The sequence below is a fragment of the Trematomus bernacchii genome, unplaced genomic scaffold (genome assembly GCF_902827165.1).
Source record: "Trematomus bernacchii unplaced genomic scaffold, fTreBer1.1, whole genome shotgun sequence".
Lineage (NCBI taxonomy): Eukaryota > Metazoa > Chordata > Actinopteri > Perciformes > Nototheniidae > Trematomus > Trematomus bernacchii.
The window spans coordinates 686,014-702,722 of record NW_022987698.1 but is presented as its reverse complement, the minus strand read 5'-3'; the positions used below and the strand labels follow the sequence as shown (position 1 = coordinate 702,722).

General features: G+C 38.7%; 3 protein-coding genes across 4 annotated transcripts in view; all 3 read right to left on the bottom strand.

The window, feature by feature from the left end:
- trim62.1 (tripartite motif containing 62, tandem duplicate 1) overlaps positions 1 to 923 on the bottom strand; it is a 33,763-nt gene extending 32,840 nt beyond the window's left edge. For both annotated transcript variants that reach the window (XM_034139042.1, XM_034139043.1), the window contains exon 1: positions 881 to 923. The gene's annotated coding sequence lies outside the window, so the exon portion shown is untranslated. The remainder of the gene's footprint in view (positions 1 to 880) is intronic.
- A 980-nt stretch (positions 924 to 1,903) lies between these two features.
- Positions 1,904 to 8,232, bottom strand: tnfrsf1b (tumor necrosis factor receptor superfamily, member 1B). Its single transcript, XM_034139443.1, has 9 exons — positions 8,039 to 8,232; positions 6,494 to 6,599; positions 4,428 to 4,553; positions 4,161 to 4,322; positions 3,643 to 3,736; positions 3,279 to 3,565; positions 3,071 to 3,166; positions 2,647 to 2,717; positions 1,904 to 2,560 (listed from the first exon to the last, which is right to left on the bottom strand). Exons 1-9 carry the CDS (start codon positions 8,087 to 8,089, stop codon positions 2,225 to 2,227), a joined length of 1,329 nt encoding a protein of 442 aa, XP_033995334.1. The 5' UTR covers positions 8,090 to 8,232; the 3' UTR covers positions 1,904 to 2,224.
- Positions 8,233 to 10,269: 2,037 nt separating this feature from the next.
- miip (migration and invasion inhibitory protein) lies at positions 10,270 to 14,382 on the bottom strand. Its single transcript, XM_034138518.1, has 9 exons — positions 14,035 to 14,382; positions 13,286 to 13,491; positions 12,919 to 13,024; positions 12,722 to 12,833; positions 12,537 to 12,616; positions 12,317 to 12,443; positions 11,599 to 11,695; positions 11,323 to 11,427; positions 10,270 to 11,222 (listed from the first exon to the last, which is right to left on the bottom strand). Exons 1-9 carry the CDS (start codon positions 14,285 to 14,287, stop codon positions 11,100 to 11,102), a joined length of 1,209 nt encoding a protein of 402 aa, XP_033994409.1. The 5' UTR covers positions 14,288 to 14,382; the 3' UTR covers positions 10,270 to 11,099.
- Between the last annotated feature and the right edge of the window lie 2,327 nt (positions 14,383 to 16,709).

Genomic DNA, 16,709 nt, shown 5'->3' with positions numbered 1-16,709 from the left:
ACCAACAGTTAATGCCGTCACGTTTTAGGTAAAAACGGGAATCACTTAAAAAATCCAACTTCTTTTAATCTGAGTATTGTTTTCTTAGCATTTCAATATAGTGTATTGAACACCTTATGGGGTTTTAACTGCAGGATGGACAGTCATAATAATAACTCATCTTAAAATGTCCCCTCGTCTTGGAACATTTTATTTTCACAACTTTCTCTTTATTTATTTTTCAGACCAAATGCTTTGCTGCATCAGAAAACAATTCCTGAGGAATTGATAATAACAATTATGAATGGAATCCATTTTATGCCATTAGTTTCACAAAAGAGCAATCTAGTTTCATTTTGTCAGCAAGCCCCTTACCTGAGGTAACATCTAAATATGCCAATGCTTTTATGAAAATACTTTCCCACCCTGCTACACCCTTTTCCCCTGTCATTGTGGAGGATCTGTTGATTTCCAAAGCAAACTGTCTGCACCAACCAACATAACAGCGAAACACCTGCAGCGGTATTACCCCCGCTGCTCTCTTTTTCCTACCCCGGTGTTCAAAAGCTTCCTTTTAATTCCCATTAGAAAGCCGACTGGATGTCTTAGCATCTACCACATACTGTAGAGACACTATTTGTGCTATATCTTAGCATACATGCTTTTTTAATTGGCTTACTCCACATTGCTTGCAAGCTGGATTTGTAAACATAACAGACCAGGACCACGACACCACCAACCACACCGGGAGGATGAGAGGGTAAGACACAGAAATGGTGCGAAATTAATTGAAAATGCAATACATTTTAAAAGTTGGATTCGGGGAAGGAATGTTAGCGGTAAAGTTGTATTTATATGACAACTGATAATCGAAAGAATGGGGGGGGAAGCCTGAACTCACCGACTTCTTCACAGCAACATCCGTGGCTCCAATGCAAGTGTAGAGTACTGTCTTTCAGGAAGGAGAGCAGCTCACAGCGGCAACAGACGCAACCAACTGCACTCAACGGAGGGGGGGTTATCAAACATATTCATTACAAGATAACTGCTGTTTGTTGATAAATACGTAACGAAAAGGAATGTGAGATAATCTATTACTTAATTCAGAAATGTAAGTAATTGAATTACTGTTTACAAGCCTAAAATAGCATTATAAATGTAACCTGTAATGTAGTGTAACTTAATCGACAAATGGAGTGGCTCAAATTTCCTCAATCTCGTATTAGCATCGCTGCCTAGCTACCTTGATTACAACAAATAAGCAGGCTAACATACACGAAATGCAACTTGATTCGTTTGACAAACTGTTTGACCCCATTAAAAATATAAGCGTATGAGTTGACATGAGAATGGACAGTCACTAGTGTTCACTGTTAAACGCGTTAATGGGCCGAAGGAGAGGGGCTTCGGCGGGCTGCAGTGTTCGCCTTCAGCCAGCAGATGTCAGCAGAAAACACCTTATTCGTCCCGGTGCAGGAGCTGGAGGTCCTTTAACCTCTTAAACAGCGGCTGTTATGGGAGAGGCTCAGGTTAGTATGTGCTGTAATACATTTGGATACATTAGTGAGTCCCAAACTTTATGGGAAAAGTCTCTCACTTTTGTGTATGTTGTCTTCAGTTGTAGACTATTACCAAGTAGTAATTGGTATTTTAATCAGAATCAGAATACCTTTATTTGTCCCACAGAGAGGACATTTAAAAAAGATGGGAAATTTCCAAATACATTTTACGTGAATATCGTAATTGAATATACCGAATAATACGATTTCACTACACTTCAAATGGCAATAGTACATTTTACTTGAGTCCAATTTTGTAAAGCTGTAGTTTGTTTTCAAAGGATGGGTTTGTTAACAATACATAGGCTACGAGTAACACAAATATACGTAATGCATTATTAGAAAACAAATGACCCAAAAAGGGACCCGTTTCAACATGACATTTTATTACAAAGCGATGCATTAGAAGTAATGTAATACAATCATAATATAAAACTGACAGCTTCTCAGCTGCCTTTTTATTGTATAACTTATTGCACTACACCACTGAAATCAAGACTATATTTACATTTGTATTTACTGTATATACATAAACATATCGACAATTGATTACTTTGAGATGGAAACCAAGCTTCGATTGTTGTCTTCATAAAGACTTGCAAAATATACAAGTGCATCTCTTAACCAATCAGATTGTTTTCAATGTTGCAACATGACAGAAAGAAAAATAAGGATTTATCAGTCTCTCATGCCGGTGACTCTTCATGTGTGTAACTTTCATTCTCCTGCACTGACATCAGTGATTCTTTTCCGGCTTCTTGTTGCGGGATGCTTAACAACTCCTCTTCATCTCTAAACTGGAGTTGAGACTCTATATGTGTGCCATTCGGTGTCCCACAAGACCCATTTCCTATGTTTACAGTGATGTTGACAATGGGATTGGTTGTTAGAGGGCTGATGACCTGAGGGCTGGTGGGCTGAGAGGAGGACTGTGGGGGGACGCTGGCCTGGGGCTTGACGGGCTCCATGTCGGATATTAAAGTAATTAAACGCTGGTTTTCCCTTAAATAACCCTTATCGATCTGCAATAGAAAGGAATGAAAAGGTTAATTCTCAGTGTTCTGTTTAACAGGTATTCACTGAAAAAAAAAAAGAGAGAAAGACTCACTTTATCCCCACTTTCACAATTTCCATTTGCATCCACTCCAGGAGGAAATCTTGCAGCATCTGGGTTAAAAACTGAGTAAGCAAAGAGTCAGATAGTGAAAATGTGAGACCAACAGCTCCTGATAAAGTTGATGACAAATAAGGGTCATTATCGTCCTGAATTTCAAGTTGAAGATAAATGTAACATGTATACAATCATAGCTTTTCCATAAAACGAGTACATGATTAAAGGGGAAATATTATGAGAAACTAGATTTTCAGTGCTTGTGCACAAACATTTGCATGCAGGTATATTCATAAAGATAACATAAGGTAAACAATGTGTTTTTGAACAATAAAGAATGTGAACATCTTCTCAAATTGAATTATGAACCTAGAAATTAGCATAATATGTGTCCTTTAAAAGAAAATCAGGATGCAATTACCTTTCTTCCAGCGTGGCTTACAAAGAAACAGAAGAATGATAGCGATGAAAACAAGTAATCCAATAACACCGGCGAGGACCGCAGGTACCATAGAGTCTAACACACAAACGACACATGGGCAGAAGGGGGAATGATAAACCAATGATTAGACCTTACAATTTTCTCAGCATGACTTCATTTGAAACATTAAATCAGTTAGTTACCGTACCCAGTGTACTGTCAGGTGCTGAGCTTGTTGGGGGGGGTTTTGTGGAATAGTCGAATACGTCCCCTGAAGCAGATGGGCTTAAGGACAGTGTGGAGTCTGGCGGTCCACGTGTAGTTTCAGAGGTCACTAATAATAATAATGTACTCATCACTTCAGTTGCAGTTGTGAACAACATCTCAGTGGGGGGATTTTTCGTTGAGGTTTGTGACTGCGTGTTTGCATTAGGAGGCTCACACATCGTGTCTGAGATCGCATCACCTTTTTTGACAACAACCCTCCCATAGCAGCTGCAGAGAAACAGAGAGAGAGGTCAAAGATCTGAGCTCCAAACAGCTGAGTATAAACGTGATTATTCTTCACTCACTTTGTGTGAGGCTGACAGTGGTCAACAGATGAAACTGTGTCAGAGAACGTTCCATTGAGGCACCGTTCACACATCACATTGGAGTTTCCTGTCCCTGAGAGAAACACCCAAAACACCAACATTTCACTTGCAGGCATCACATGACATTTTAACGCTATGATACACCCTGTCTGTAACATGTTATCAATTGGATTACATTGAAAATCAAGTTTGACAGTAAATGTGGTTGATTAAGACCTTTGAGACATGTATGTAACAACTTTTATGATATGACATTTATTACAGTATACATAAAAAACATTGAAAGTCAATTGGAGATGTCTTGACATTTATACTTGAGTCCTTACTCTGTAAACTATAACTCTATTCTTGATACATGCAATATCCAGTAATTGATGATCAGATCTCACACAAATTGGATTTTTCAATTTATGTCTAAATTGAAACCAGAATATTTAGGAACTACATGTAAGGTAAACACACAAACAGTGACAATTGAAAAATACTAGTTGCTGTACCTGGACTATGCAATCCCCAGCCAGCTCTGCATGTCTTGTAATTGCTACAGTATGATGTGCAGTATTTGCCATCAAATCCCATGTTGCAATACTTTCCAGGCTGACACACACACCTGGACCTTGAGGAAGAGGAGCAACTCTGGGCCTCTTGCAGACCTTTAGCTTGTTAAATGTAGAAAAATATAGTGATAGTTGTTAAAAATAACAACAATGAATTATTTCCTCCAAAATGTTATATTCAGAGATGTTCAGCTCAGCTATACTCACCTATTTTGCATCTGGCACAGGTGGCGCAGTTTGGAGCGTAGTTCCAGTTCTCCATGTACTGGCGCGTTGGACATTCTTCACACACAGTTTTATTCGTTTCTGAGCATTCATGTTTCATTTTCTGTCCTGTGAGAATATGTACACGAATGACTTCACAATAATACACATGTCAAGGCATTTTATAACAGCACATGGGCATTGTAATTTCAAAATGACCATTAACAGACAACAATATAAAGGTTTAAAAGATACATTTCACATTTGTCTCACGCAATTCGGTGTATATCATAGTATTACACTTTCTTGGTTTTCCTGGTTAAAAGATATCATCCCATCTTTATGCCTAAAACAGTGCTGCTCATCATAGTTAAAAATAAAATGTTGATACCTGTTTGTATAGCACCAAATACTGGTTAACATGTATTTTATGTCTTTGAAGGTTTTTACTATTTCTATACTTACATATTTTGGTACCACTTTACAATAACACTACCCTTATAAAGGGTTTACGAATAGTTTGTAATTCATTTATTAATTAGGTTGTGAACACCTTATAAATCATTAATAAGCTTTTATAAACAGGGCAACTGTGACCGGTTGCTTGCCAAATAGTGAGCCCACATGTATCTGTACTGCTAAGCCTTATTATAAATGGTAGTAACTCATTAATAAATGGGAATGTGTTTTACACTTTACAATAAGGCTCCCTTTTGGCAACTATAAATGTTAGTAACTCGTAAATAAATGGTCATAAAGAGATGCCAAGAAACATCAAGATGGAAGGGGGGCAATCAACTCAGTGAACAACAGATACCAAGGATGCTGGCTGATGAAGAAGACGAAGTAAGCTAAGTAGCCAATATAAGGCTTAGTCCTCTTGCCAAATAGTGAGCCTGTGTTGATGTATGAAAACTATGTTAGAACTGGTTTACAAATGGTTCTTAATGATTAATAAAGTGTTTACAACCTAATTAATAACCTAATTATCAACCCTTTATGAATCCTTTATAAGGGTAGTCTTATTGTAAAGTGGTAACCATATTTTTAATGTATAGTGTTGAAGATGTGCTCATTTTGAGTTCAGTAAGAGATGGAGACTTTGCAATTTAGTACACACATTTTACAGCTAAAATAAATACAAATTAACACTTGCTGCTACCCGCAATCACTGCATGGTAGAGATGTGGGATGCAAAACAATTAACTCCACACTGAGTGGGAGAGATGAGGTCAGCAGGCACATGAGATCAAATTACTGTGTGAGCACATACGCAGTTTCCAGACTCCAATCTTTACAAGAAGATTGGGAAGGTACAGGGAGGACAGATATAACGATAACATCTCAAAGGAAAATGCACACTGACAACATGCGTTTATTAATATGTATACTTTTGATTGTGTTTCTACGTTCCTGAATTGCAACATTGCCACACTGGCTGCACCCCCATCATAGTAGGTTATTGTGACAATCCGAAACTTCGCATTTAAACTGGAATTTTCAAAAAAACTGACAAAAGTCTTGATTCATTTATGTAAATTCAGCTGTTTCTTTTTTGAAAAGTGAAATATATTTTCAATAGATACCTTGTCATGTGACCCAATGAGTCCAAATCAATGGAGCATTGTATTCATTCACAGGATGAGACACACCTCTTTTCAAAAACACTTTAAATCACATTAAATAAAAATAAGTGTTTGCTACTTGTCCAGTATAATACAGTAATACAATTCTACATTGATTTGGAGTAACTGAGTAACAATGCATTGCATTTTTTGAAAAAGAACATCCAACTTGAACAAATAACTGTCATCAAGTGAAAAGTGTACACGATAAACTACATTTTTGTTGTCTGAGATGAAACAAGGAAATGGATAAATGTCACAGGAACAATAGGTGGTGTTTATCTTACCCAAGCTGGCTGACATCTGTCATCAAATCCCTTTCATTTTGTACAGAGACAGCTTTGTCTTTCAGTACAGAATGTAACTTAACATTGAGTCCATTATAAGTACATTTAAAATCTTCAGAGATTGCGATCTTTGCTGTGTTTGCAGGACAGCACTTACCAGGGGGGCATTTCTGGCAGCACAGGTCAGTTCCTTCTAACAGATACTCTGTTTCTGAGTTGAGACAGTTTCCATCTGCGTCTGCGTGATAGGGCTGAGAGCAGACCTATGGGAAATAGAGACGATAATTGAATGCAATCATCTTATGCATTTGAGACAAAGAGTGTATATTGTTTAAATGCTCTGTTTAAAAGAAGCTGCATTAAGGCTGCTGGGGGGCTTTAAGTTAACTAGTCATTTAGAAATTCTGAGAAGCGTTCTTTTAGGCCACTTTTGTTCCAGACAGACATATTTCCTGGAAGCACGTATAGTCATTAGGTGAAAGAGAAAATAAACACATTGGTCCATGACTGGTTACATTTTTAACCCTGCTAAATAAAAGCTTAAATTAGTGCCAAACTACCCACACCAGCGCCCACATCTGCCTTTCTAGTAATGCTGCTGGCCTGAGCTGCAGACTTCAAACAGGCAGTCATTGTTCTGAATTTGAAGGTGCATTTCACCGCTATGGTGTCTCTTCCTCTCTAAAGAGCCTTCTAAAAATGTTCAGGCTCCGGACACTGCACACATGCACCCTTGCAGTAAAGCAGGAACAACCTCCCCCTACCACACATACTAAATATCATGAACACATGCTGCTGAAACCACAGTAATGATGTGCATGTGATGTGTATTGATGTGCATGACACAGAGCAAAGTTGCTGATACACCTGTCCTGTGCACGAGAGTTGAAAGGCTTTCACCACAGTACCCTCCACTGACAAGCAGAAGAGAGAATATGCTGACAGAAGCAGTGTGTTTCTCGGATTACAGGAAACAGGAGGTGGGTTACAGTAGAAGCCCTTGTTTCTGAAGCCCATTCTGTCGTGTGACCGCAGGTAGCAGCGGATGTGATGATAAACACATGGAGCTCTGCGCTATTAATTACCTCGGCTTATCACAAAATTGTTTTTTTCCTTTTTCCCGTGGCTGCATGCCCACACTTACTTATCCTTATCAACAGAAACCGAAATGATACTGTAAACTAGTAGAAAGGATGTTGCTTAATGTCATAACGTGATAATGAAAAGGCATCATCATCATGACCATGCACTCGAAACCAAATATTCAGACAGGTTCAACACATCAAAGTCAGATTACAGACTACTGTAATACAACATTGTGTCCTACAGTGAAAAGCTGACATTGATACAGCAAAAAAACGTTTTAAAGAAATAATAAATTCCACTTAATTGGCTCCCGGACAGGTAACACAGTTAGCTGAACTAAAAACATATTTAAGACATCAAATGTATAAATTAACATTTCAGAGTAATAGAACAGAAATCATATTACACCTTATTTAAATGCTGATTTTCCCTTTTGGTTTCTCACTACTTTGAGTTAATTAAGGAAGTTCAACTATATTCAACAATTCACATTATGTTTGAACAGTTTGTCGGACATCAGAAGAATCCGGATGCTGGCTGATATCCAGCCTGTCCAGAGTCCTTGTTATACACAGCAAACATGCATGACAGATTCACACACAGACACAAAGCCTACCTTGGTAGTGAAGCCATTCAGGAGAACCAGCAGTACAAGTATGTCCTTCATTGCCTCTCTAAAGCAGGTTGTAAACTGTAGAGGACAAAGTCACCAGCGTGTACTTATCATTTTATAAAGGCGGGCCAGCAGTCTGTGCTATGAGGAGCCATTTCCTTGAACTGAGTCGAGTGTTTGGAGGAAGGAAACAAGCAGGCAGGCTCTGAAATGCACTGAGATTGTGTTGAGATGGGGTTAAACACTCATGCTGTGCTCCCAGCTGATATTAAGTGTCTATATACAGGATAAAAACACAATTCATAATAAATAAATTAATCTTTCTTTACCTGCAGCTGATTAGGGGAGCAATGCAATGGCTGTACACTCCCTTTTAAATGTACATAACATAACATTTTAAAACACTGCATGAAATAACTTTATTGTTGCTTTTTTTAAACCAAATCTGTTTGCATTAAAGTTAACATGATATAGTGGTCACATCATTAATTCATTAATAAGTTAAATGGAGATCACCTCTGTCTAGTTAAGCGGGTCCTATCTTAGAGATCCAACTTTTGGTGAATTGTTTGCAATACCAGAAATCCTTTCAATCCAAGAACAATATTAAGGTCTCACTGCTGGAATTATAAATACTGACCCCCTTATATGACAAGTTATTATCTAATTTCACCATTCATTAATGAACTTGAATAGCATAAAGGTTGCAAAACAATTAAAACATGAAAACTAGGAAACTTTCTATGCTGCTCCCTCGGTGATTAATCTGCTTCTATCAGTGGCAAATTAACAGAACTGACTGACAGAAACTGTCCAAAAAGGTCAACTACCCAAACAGGAAGTGGGCCCACTTGGATATTCATTGTTATTCATACACATAGTTGTGTGTGCTGGTGTGCTGCATCAACTGTAAAAGCAAAAGTGTTAGGCAGAATACGAATCAGGATATTAATCATTTCCAAGTATGGTTAAGAAACCGCGCTGCTGTTTCAATGCTGTGGCAGAATATTGTGGTTAAAAATAACACTATACATGTATTTTTGTTCCACATAAGTGATTTCAGAAATCCCTTTAACCAGAGGCTCTAAAGCAAACAATAACAACATCACCAACTTTACACATTGAGCTCCCTGTGCACATGTGGGAATAAAGGTTTCTTTCATTGCACTCCAGGCACTGAGTAATGTAGTCAAAACATGTCTTCTTATAACCCACCCTGATCCTGTGTGAGATGTTGACATTCCACAATTTTCACAACCCACAACATTTCTCTGGTACTCATATACACCAAGAGCATTACTGTTTTTTTTTTATATAATCATAAATACACAGTTCACTCACAACAGCAGAAGTGAAACCTTTTGGTTTTAGGTTTGCCAAATTAAATCATAGTATTAACATATTAGATGGCAGACATGCTACCTCTTAAAATCAGGTATGAAAATACTGCCTGGCTTTATTCTCTCTTGCTGAAGTCACATTCTTAAATCAATATTCAGGGGTTTTCAGTCTGATGATATGTTTACTGAACTGAGAATATAGAGCAGGCATGATGTCATTTGGTCTGAAGTGAGCAAGTTTCATATCCTGTTAACTTATGTGTCAAAAGGGAACATACGGCTGTCTGAGGGTTAAAGAAAGGCATTGAATTACAAAGAGAGCTAAACAATTCAGCGTGCTTTTATAATAAACTGGTATGGTTATTAGCTGTACTCAAGTTTGTAAAATGATGATAATCCCCTGGTTAACTCCCTTTGATTAAAACCAATCAGCTGGTATTCAAATATCATTGAGGTTCTGAGCACTTCTAAGTCTCTAGTGTTTGATAAAGGTTTATTGATCTTACATCTAAGATCTTTTATTAAGATGTTTCAGTTTCAACTCAACTCCATATAATAGCTGTCCAATAAAAATGGGCAAAGCATAACAAATGCATATAAGGATTTGAAGATATGATACGAGAACAATGATATAAACTTCAGAAGCAGCATTTCCTTTCACCACTGCTTGTGGTATAAAAAAAAAATCAATCACTAAGCCTCATTTCACACAAAGCTTCCCAGATGTGAGATAATGATGAGATGACGAGCACACTGCAGACACTTTGCTTTGAACAAGCTGTTTGTGCTATAACTTCAAAGAGAAGCAGGTTCCTCGCTCAACAGGAACTACAAGAAATGCATAGATATGTTCCTGTTGAAGTGACTCACACCAAGAATAACAATACATTGATGTTTCCTTTACTTGGACGTTTATTTTGTTTCATTCAACGTGTCCAAACACATATACTTAATTCTTCAAATATGTAAGACTGCAAGACACACATTGGAAAATCTGATGTGTCGTAAGTGGGATTGCTACAGACTTTAGGTATAGGTTGGTGGGGTTTCCTGTAAATCATGCTTCTGTCTGACAGTCAGGAAGTGTCAAAGGAAGTTAGAAACAGAAGTATGTGTGAACCTGGGAGCCAAAGCAAACAGCTGGAAAGGGCAACAGAGAGGACTCACAATGATTTGTTCATGTGCCATTCTAAACAGTCTGCACTGTGGGGTAACATTATGAGCTGTTGCTTCACCTTCACAAAACTGCTGACACTCACATGTAGAGTCTAATTCTGTCCCAACTTGGAAGATCAGCGGTTTGATCACTGCCAGTCAGCATGTTAAAGTGTCTCTGGGAACTACACTAAACCCCAGATGGCTTTTAAAGACATAGCTATTGGTGTGAGTGTGTGTGAATGTTGGCCTATTATTGTAAAAGTAGAGCTATATAAACGCATTTCCATTTACTGGTAAACTGGCTTGTAATTAGTCACATGACATGGAATTTCCATCTCTAACTCATTACATTTCAGCACCTGACATATTTGAAAAACATGTTTTAAATGAATCTATTTAAAAGAGAAAGCACTTACTACTGTCGTTTCATTCCCTTTTAAATCACTGTTTGTTTGTTTCATATTGAAGAATAATACATGAGCAAATAGTTCAGAAATAGTTTTGGGTGGGGACAAATGGCTAACAGGAACTTTTATAATCACTTCAAAATAGCCTTTGATTGTCTGTCAGTGCAAAGGGTAAAATGTGCTTCCTAGTTTTCTTTTGGAGGAGAAGTGTTGGAAGTTGTGACGAGCCAAGCGAGACACATCGGAGACCTGGTTTTCGGACACTTTGTGTGAAGAGAGATCCTGAAAAGTATGAAAAGCACCAAATGAGAATATTAATATGTCTGAATTAAAAAAGGTCTGGATTATTTTAGGTCGAGACAGAAAGCCTGTGGTGTCTCACCTCGAGTTCCTTGTTCTCTGACGTAACGAGACTGCTCCGCAGATCGAGGCTGCTGGGGGGGGGCAGCATGCTCTGAGCTGTGTTGGACCAGCCTGAGAGACAGTGCTGGACAGGACCAGGGTAATACATGAAGATAAAAATACTTTAGTACACTGATAAAACTTAAGTTTAATTTATGTCAAACTAAACATATAGATTGGCATGTAAAGATCTCAGAGGGGAAATGGCACGTATTAAAAAGGCATCAATTATCCTACAGTGGGGTCTCTTACTCACCGAAGGTAACCCAACACTATCAGAGGGGTCAAAACTGCACCGGCGATGAGCTTTGTATCTGTAAGGAGGCAAGAGGGTGGAGCGAGGGATGCTGACCCTTAAAAATAAAACAAAAGATAAAACACATGAGGCAATAGAACCGCTGCAACATTCATAAAACATGGTGCAAGTTGAATTTAAACTTCACAAAATGGTATTGTTGATTATAAGAGTTATCTATTTAAAATACAACAAACAATACAGTTTTTGGGTTCTTTTTCGGGGCAACCAGTGCCTTTATTACAGTGATAGATATGAAATGGGGAGACACAGAGGGTGACATGTGGCAAATGGTCCCGAAAAAATGGCTGATCCAGGCAATGCTTTTATGTGTGGGCATTGCATGGATTTGAAAGTCCTAGTCAACCTGTTCCTGCAGGAGTTTTCAACATTCTCAAATTATGGACCCTCAAAAAGACAGACTAGCAATTATTATTACATATATTTTTCACTTTTTAATAGTTAAACAATGGTTGATAATACTAAGGGAATGGGTGACTCCTGGGATACCTGAGGATGCCTGACCATACGCCTTGCCTTTTATTCTGCTTTCAAGTGTTTAAAAGAACACACTTAAACAGACTTCCACTTCAGGTACCATTATCCTGTCGTCTTGTGCAAAGTGCTTTGTTGTTTCTAAGTTGTCATAGCAGGCAGTAAAGGTGAACATGATCAATACCTGATGAGAGCTGGATCAGCAGTAGTGTGAGGATTTGAGGATTTGAGCTCTTTGCACACAGGGCAGCTCTCCTTAGAGTGAAGTGGGACGGGGAACAGTCTGCTGTTAATTCTGTAAGAGAACGTACCTGAAAAAAGGAAAGCAGGCGTACATGAGAATTGCTTCTGCCATCATGAAAATAAAAATGTTACTAGTCTACTCAAATAAATAACCCTCTTACATTGATGAGTGTCAGTGCTGGCCTCTGGACCGTGTTTGTTGGTTAGCGGTGGCAAGACCGATTGGTACTCCTCAGGAAATCTATGAGAAGATCAAATTAATAGTAACTTAATGATGGCATCATCAATCGCAGGCAGACCTAACAACAAAATCACCAGTAAGTGCAATCAAGGGTGAAGCACTCACTCTGCTTGTGGGCTGTGGACACAGTCGTCTTTATTTAGTGATCGAAATGTGCGTAGGTCATTGAAGAACTCGTCAGAACGCTCTATCAAGGAGTCCTCAGCATCCAGGACTCCTTGGAGGGAACAAACATCACCTGTTAGGGCTCTTTTTAATGGCTGTGTGTATCAGAAATGAACAGGAGGATCAATAAGGCATACCTGCTATCCAGTCATATCCCAGCAAAGGCTGCAAATGATGCCTGTCTGAGGCAGATATCTCTTCGTATTCATCAGACTGAAATGTGACGCGACTCTGAACATCCCCCTTTTTAAAAAACAAACATGTGATGCAAAGTATTGGTGACAAGCATGTTTCACTATCAGCAAATCTGCTATTTGAATGCATAGTTTCATACAAAGCCAACACATAGCATAACATGCACAGTGTTAGGCTTGTCATTGTGTTTTTGTACTGAGCAAAATATAGGAAAATCAAGAAGGACTTTTGGAAACAGAGCAATTGTTTGACTCCAAATTAACATTTTATTCTATGATCAAGGTGCTACACATGGTTCTTTTTTCTGACCTGTTCTTTGCTGTGATTTACGAGACTGGACTTGGTGATGGCTGGCCTCATATCCTGCAGCCTGCTGTGGACCAGAGGATGAACGTTGTTGCTGTCCTTGAAAAGGTCTGATGATGTTGTATGTTGAGCAGTCTCTTTTTTGTATTTGGAGGTACAAGACGGTGTTGAAACAGAGCTCTGGGTGCCTATCCGTCTCTCACATGTATCTGATGGAGCACAGGGAACATACAATAATTTCTGCACATGACAGTTTTGCAGAGAAATGCAAAGTGATAAAAAATGTAAAGCAACCAAAATACAGTAAAAACATCATAGCACAGGTAATAGCATAACATATCAGTAGTAAGGCCTAGTTTGACCAAAAAATGCAGACCTCTAGTTGCACTTACTAGCTGTTTCTTGACCCTAAAACCAAAGTTTCATACTTTTGATCTGATCTCTATCTCCAATATATTAAAGCTAGTTAGTGGTTCTCGAATTATGAAGTACTTCGTAGTTTTTTTTAAGTTTAGCTACCTGTAGTGTCTCTTTTAAATACATTTTTGACAAAACATATGCATAGCTTTACGTTTTAACTCCAAGCTAAGGATCTACCGTTTTATCGTTGCTTTAAACAATATTATATAGAAAATTGCACATCTTAGACGAAACACCAGTATTTTAAGTTTGCTAGCTCACTTACTTAGCTAATACCTGCAGACGTCTCTCGGGTATTTGACCTCGTTTAAAGAACAAAACGGTTTAATTACCGGAAAATCTCACGGTAGGTTTGGCGAGGCCTGCCCGGGAAGAGCCCTGGCCTCCCCGGGTCAGGGTCCGGTTCTCCTCGGGGTCTCTCCTCTCCTCGGGGTCTCTCGTCTCCCCAGCCTCGTCCTCTCTCTCCCTCTTGCGGCTCTGCCTGCAGCCGCTCAGCCGCTCCAGTTTCTTTCTCTGCTGCTTCAACTGGTTCAACAAGTCTTTGTTAAGCTCTCTTAAAATGTCCACTCGGTCTGTGGAGGACATTCTTTAAATATAATACGACGTTAAAGCAAGTTTATCTAATTCATTGAGAGTGAAACAAAGAGCAAAAAACTCTTCTGTGATTTAAACAACCAGAGTCCATAACAACGTACTGACAACAATGATTTGATTGGCTGTGAACGTTCTTCCCACCATGCCTCATCTTAAAGTGACAGACACACATTTTGTATTCGAACTGCAGGACACTATGTTGAACGACAGAGGACGCTATTTACTAAATTAATGACTGGAGAAAGCTGATAGTGGTCAATGCATGGATAGTAAGGTCAATAACATGGTTGAAGAAATAGCACATTGTATGTGATTGTTGATGAGAATATCATTGTCTGAATGTACTGCCTGAGAGTGTTTGATTACCTGAAAGTCAGCCTATGTTAACTTATGGTGGTGGGATGTTTTTTCCCTAAGACTTAGGTCAAAACTAATTCTGAAACTTATAGGGTTCACCTTTCCCGTTTTCGGAGTAGCATAAAATCCATGTTAAGCAGGGCTGCCCCTCCCTACACGCAGATCACGCAGACTGCGTGAAATAAAATATAACTGCAGCAAAATGGATAAATACTGTGAAGCACACTTAAACTCGAAAAAATATTGCTGAAGACATACCAAGCCTTCATAGCCTAAATAGTAATACCTTAGCTGCCCCGGAACACAGGGACAAAACAGAAAGCCATATTAGGTAGAAAAGAGGAATAAACTTCAGGCTGAGTGGTTTAAAGAGGAAACTCCTACAAGGACATCTACCAGATGTGCAACAACAAAGTAATGAGCCCAGGAGTACCATGGAAGAACAAGTACATCCAGTCAACAAGGTTTATAAAAGCATAGATTCCCATTTCAAGATCATGAATTTTATGATCAGTTTATGTTAAAATCTTTAGAGGCTTCTGAGAAGTATCTTAAATCATACTTGCTCAGAGATTTACAGCATGCAGAGACAGACTCTTTTATCCACTTGTGCACCCTATCAGGAGGAAATTGCTGGTGCACATTGTCAGAAAGCTGCTAAAATCCACTTCACGGTCTGACGTCTTCCTCGCTGCTAGAGAGGACAGATGTTACATGAGAAGAAACACAAACATCTTGAAATGTCAGATGAGTGGATAACCAATGCCTTTAAATGACAGCAGATCATAGCATTTGAATTGTACACTCTTTATTAAGAACCTGTTAAATGAATTGCCTCTCTCGTAGATGTATTAGTTTGATAACTTTTTATCAGAGAAGGACTTTTTTAGTTATGGTTCACAACTGCTTATTTACAAGTCCAGCAGTTACAGAGAAACATAAGCAACTTTAACACATTCAAGTTAAATATTCTCTCTCTTTTAGCTCTGTTCTGAGGGTTTCAGTATTGGTGCCAGGCATACAATAGTTGTGGAGGATAGATTTCTCTTAGTTTACAGAAACGGTTATATTTTCATCTTTGTATATTTTAATAAGTACCTGTCTAAACCTCAGATATATAAGACTAAATTGTTTCTTGCTGTAGGCGACCATCTCAACTTGAGGTCCAGCTAACAGTCTGCACATATCACTCTATACACTTGCACCCTTTCTACTTCTATTTCCATATGTTTATTCAAATGTTTACATATTTCATGACACTCTTCTGCACCCTCAGTATGTTCCCTGCCTCTGAAAAGATTATCTATCATGAGACATTACATCCGTGTTGCAATTTGATTCAGCAGTAGTTTTGCTTGTGATATCTCCAGCTTATCTTTTTGATAGATTGTGCTTTTAATACAGCTTGCTAAATCCGCATATTTTGTACATGTTGCAGCTGTAAGTTCAACATATTTGATCAGAGATAATAGAAGATACAAGATAAAAGTAATAACTTCTTGCTGATTTCCTTGTAATACATGTTGGCCATTAGCAACCATGTTGATTCTCTCCCCTACTGTATCACTCTTAGAGGACAATCTGTGCGGCGACAGTATAGAGTGTATTCAGCCTCTGCTTGATGACACTAGTTTATTTACATTAAACCTGTCCATCCGTGGTGGTACTAATGACAGAGTTGCAGGTGGTGCAGGGTCACAGCCATAATTCATATGCCTGATCCCCCGTGGAGCGAATGGTGTGAAACTGCGTGGGCGAGCTGCTGCTCAGTATTCCAGTCACGGCTCGTTTGCATTGAGAGCTGGCCAGGCTAGTCCAGTATGATTAGTTGACCACAGTAGTGTGGAGTTGCACCCCATTATCATTAAACGGTGGCAGTCATGAAGTCATATACTCCTCCCTGTCTCTCTAATTACACCCCCACTGTTGGGCTCCAAGCAATTACTGCCTGCCGCCAGAACGCTTCATCGTTCATTAGGCACGGATAAAGGACACATAAACAACAACAAAAACACGTGAAAAAATTACTCATATTTCTGCTAAACAACAAAATCTT

What these genes read in the sequence shown, in the direction of transcription:
- tnfrsf1b (XM_034139443.1), bottom strand. Translation starts at nt 8,089, where the DNA reads ATGAAGGACATACTTGTACTGCTGGTTCTCCTGAATGGCTTCACTACC. An exon ending in CTGCCAGAAATGCCCCCCTG is followed by an intron (nt 4,554 to 6,493) that starts GTAAGTGCTGTC and finishes ATATTCTCACAG; the next exon opens with GACAGAAAATGAAACATGAA. An exon ending in CTGTGCCAGATGCAAAATAG is followed by an intron (nt 4,323 to 4,427) that starts GTGAGTATAGCT and finishes ACATTTAACAAG; the next exon opens with CTAAAGGTCTGCAAGAGGCC.
- miip (XM_034138518.1), bottom strand. Translation starts at nt 14,287, where the DNA reads ATGTCCTCCACAGACCGAGTGGACATTTTAAGAGAGCTTAACAAAGAC. An exon ending in GGGATATGACTGGATAGCAG is followed by an intron (nt 12,834 to 12,918) that starts GTATGCCTTATT and finishes GTTCCCTCCAAG; the next exon opens with GAGTCCTGGATGCTGAGGAC. An exon ending in CAGAGAACAAGGAACTCGAG is followed by an intron (nt 11,223 to 11,322) that starts GTGAGACACCAC and finishes CATACTTTTCAG; the next exon opens with GATCTCTCTTCACACAAAGT.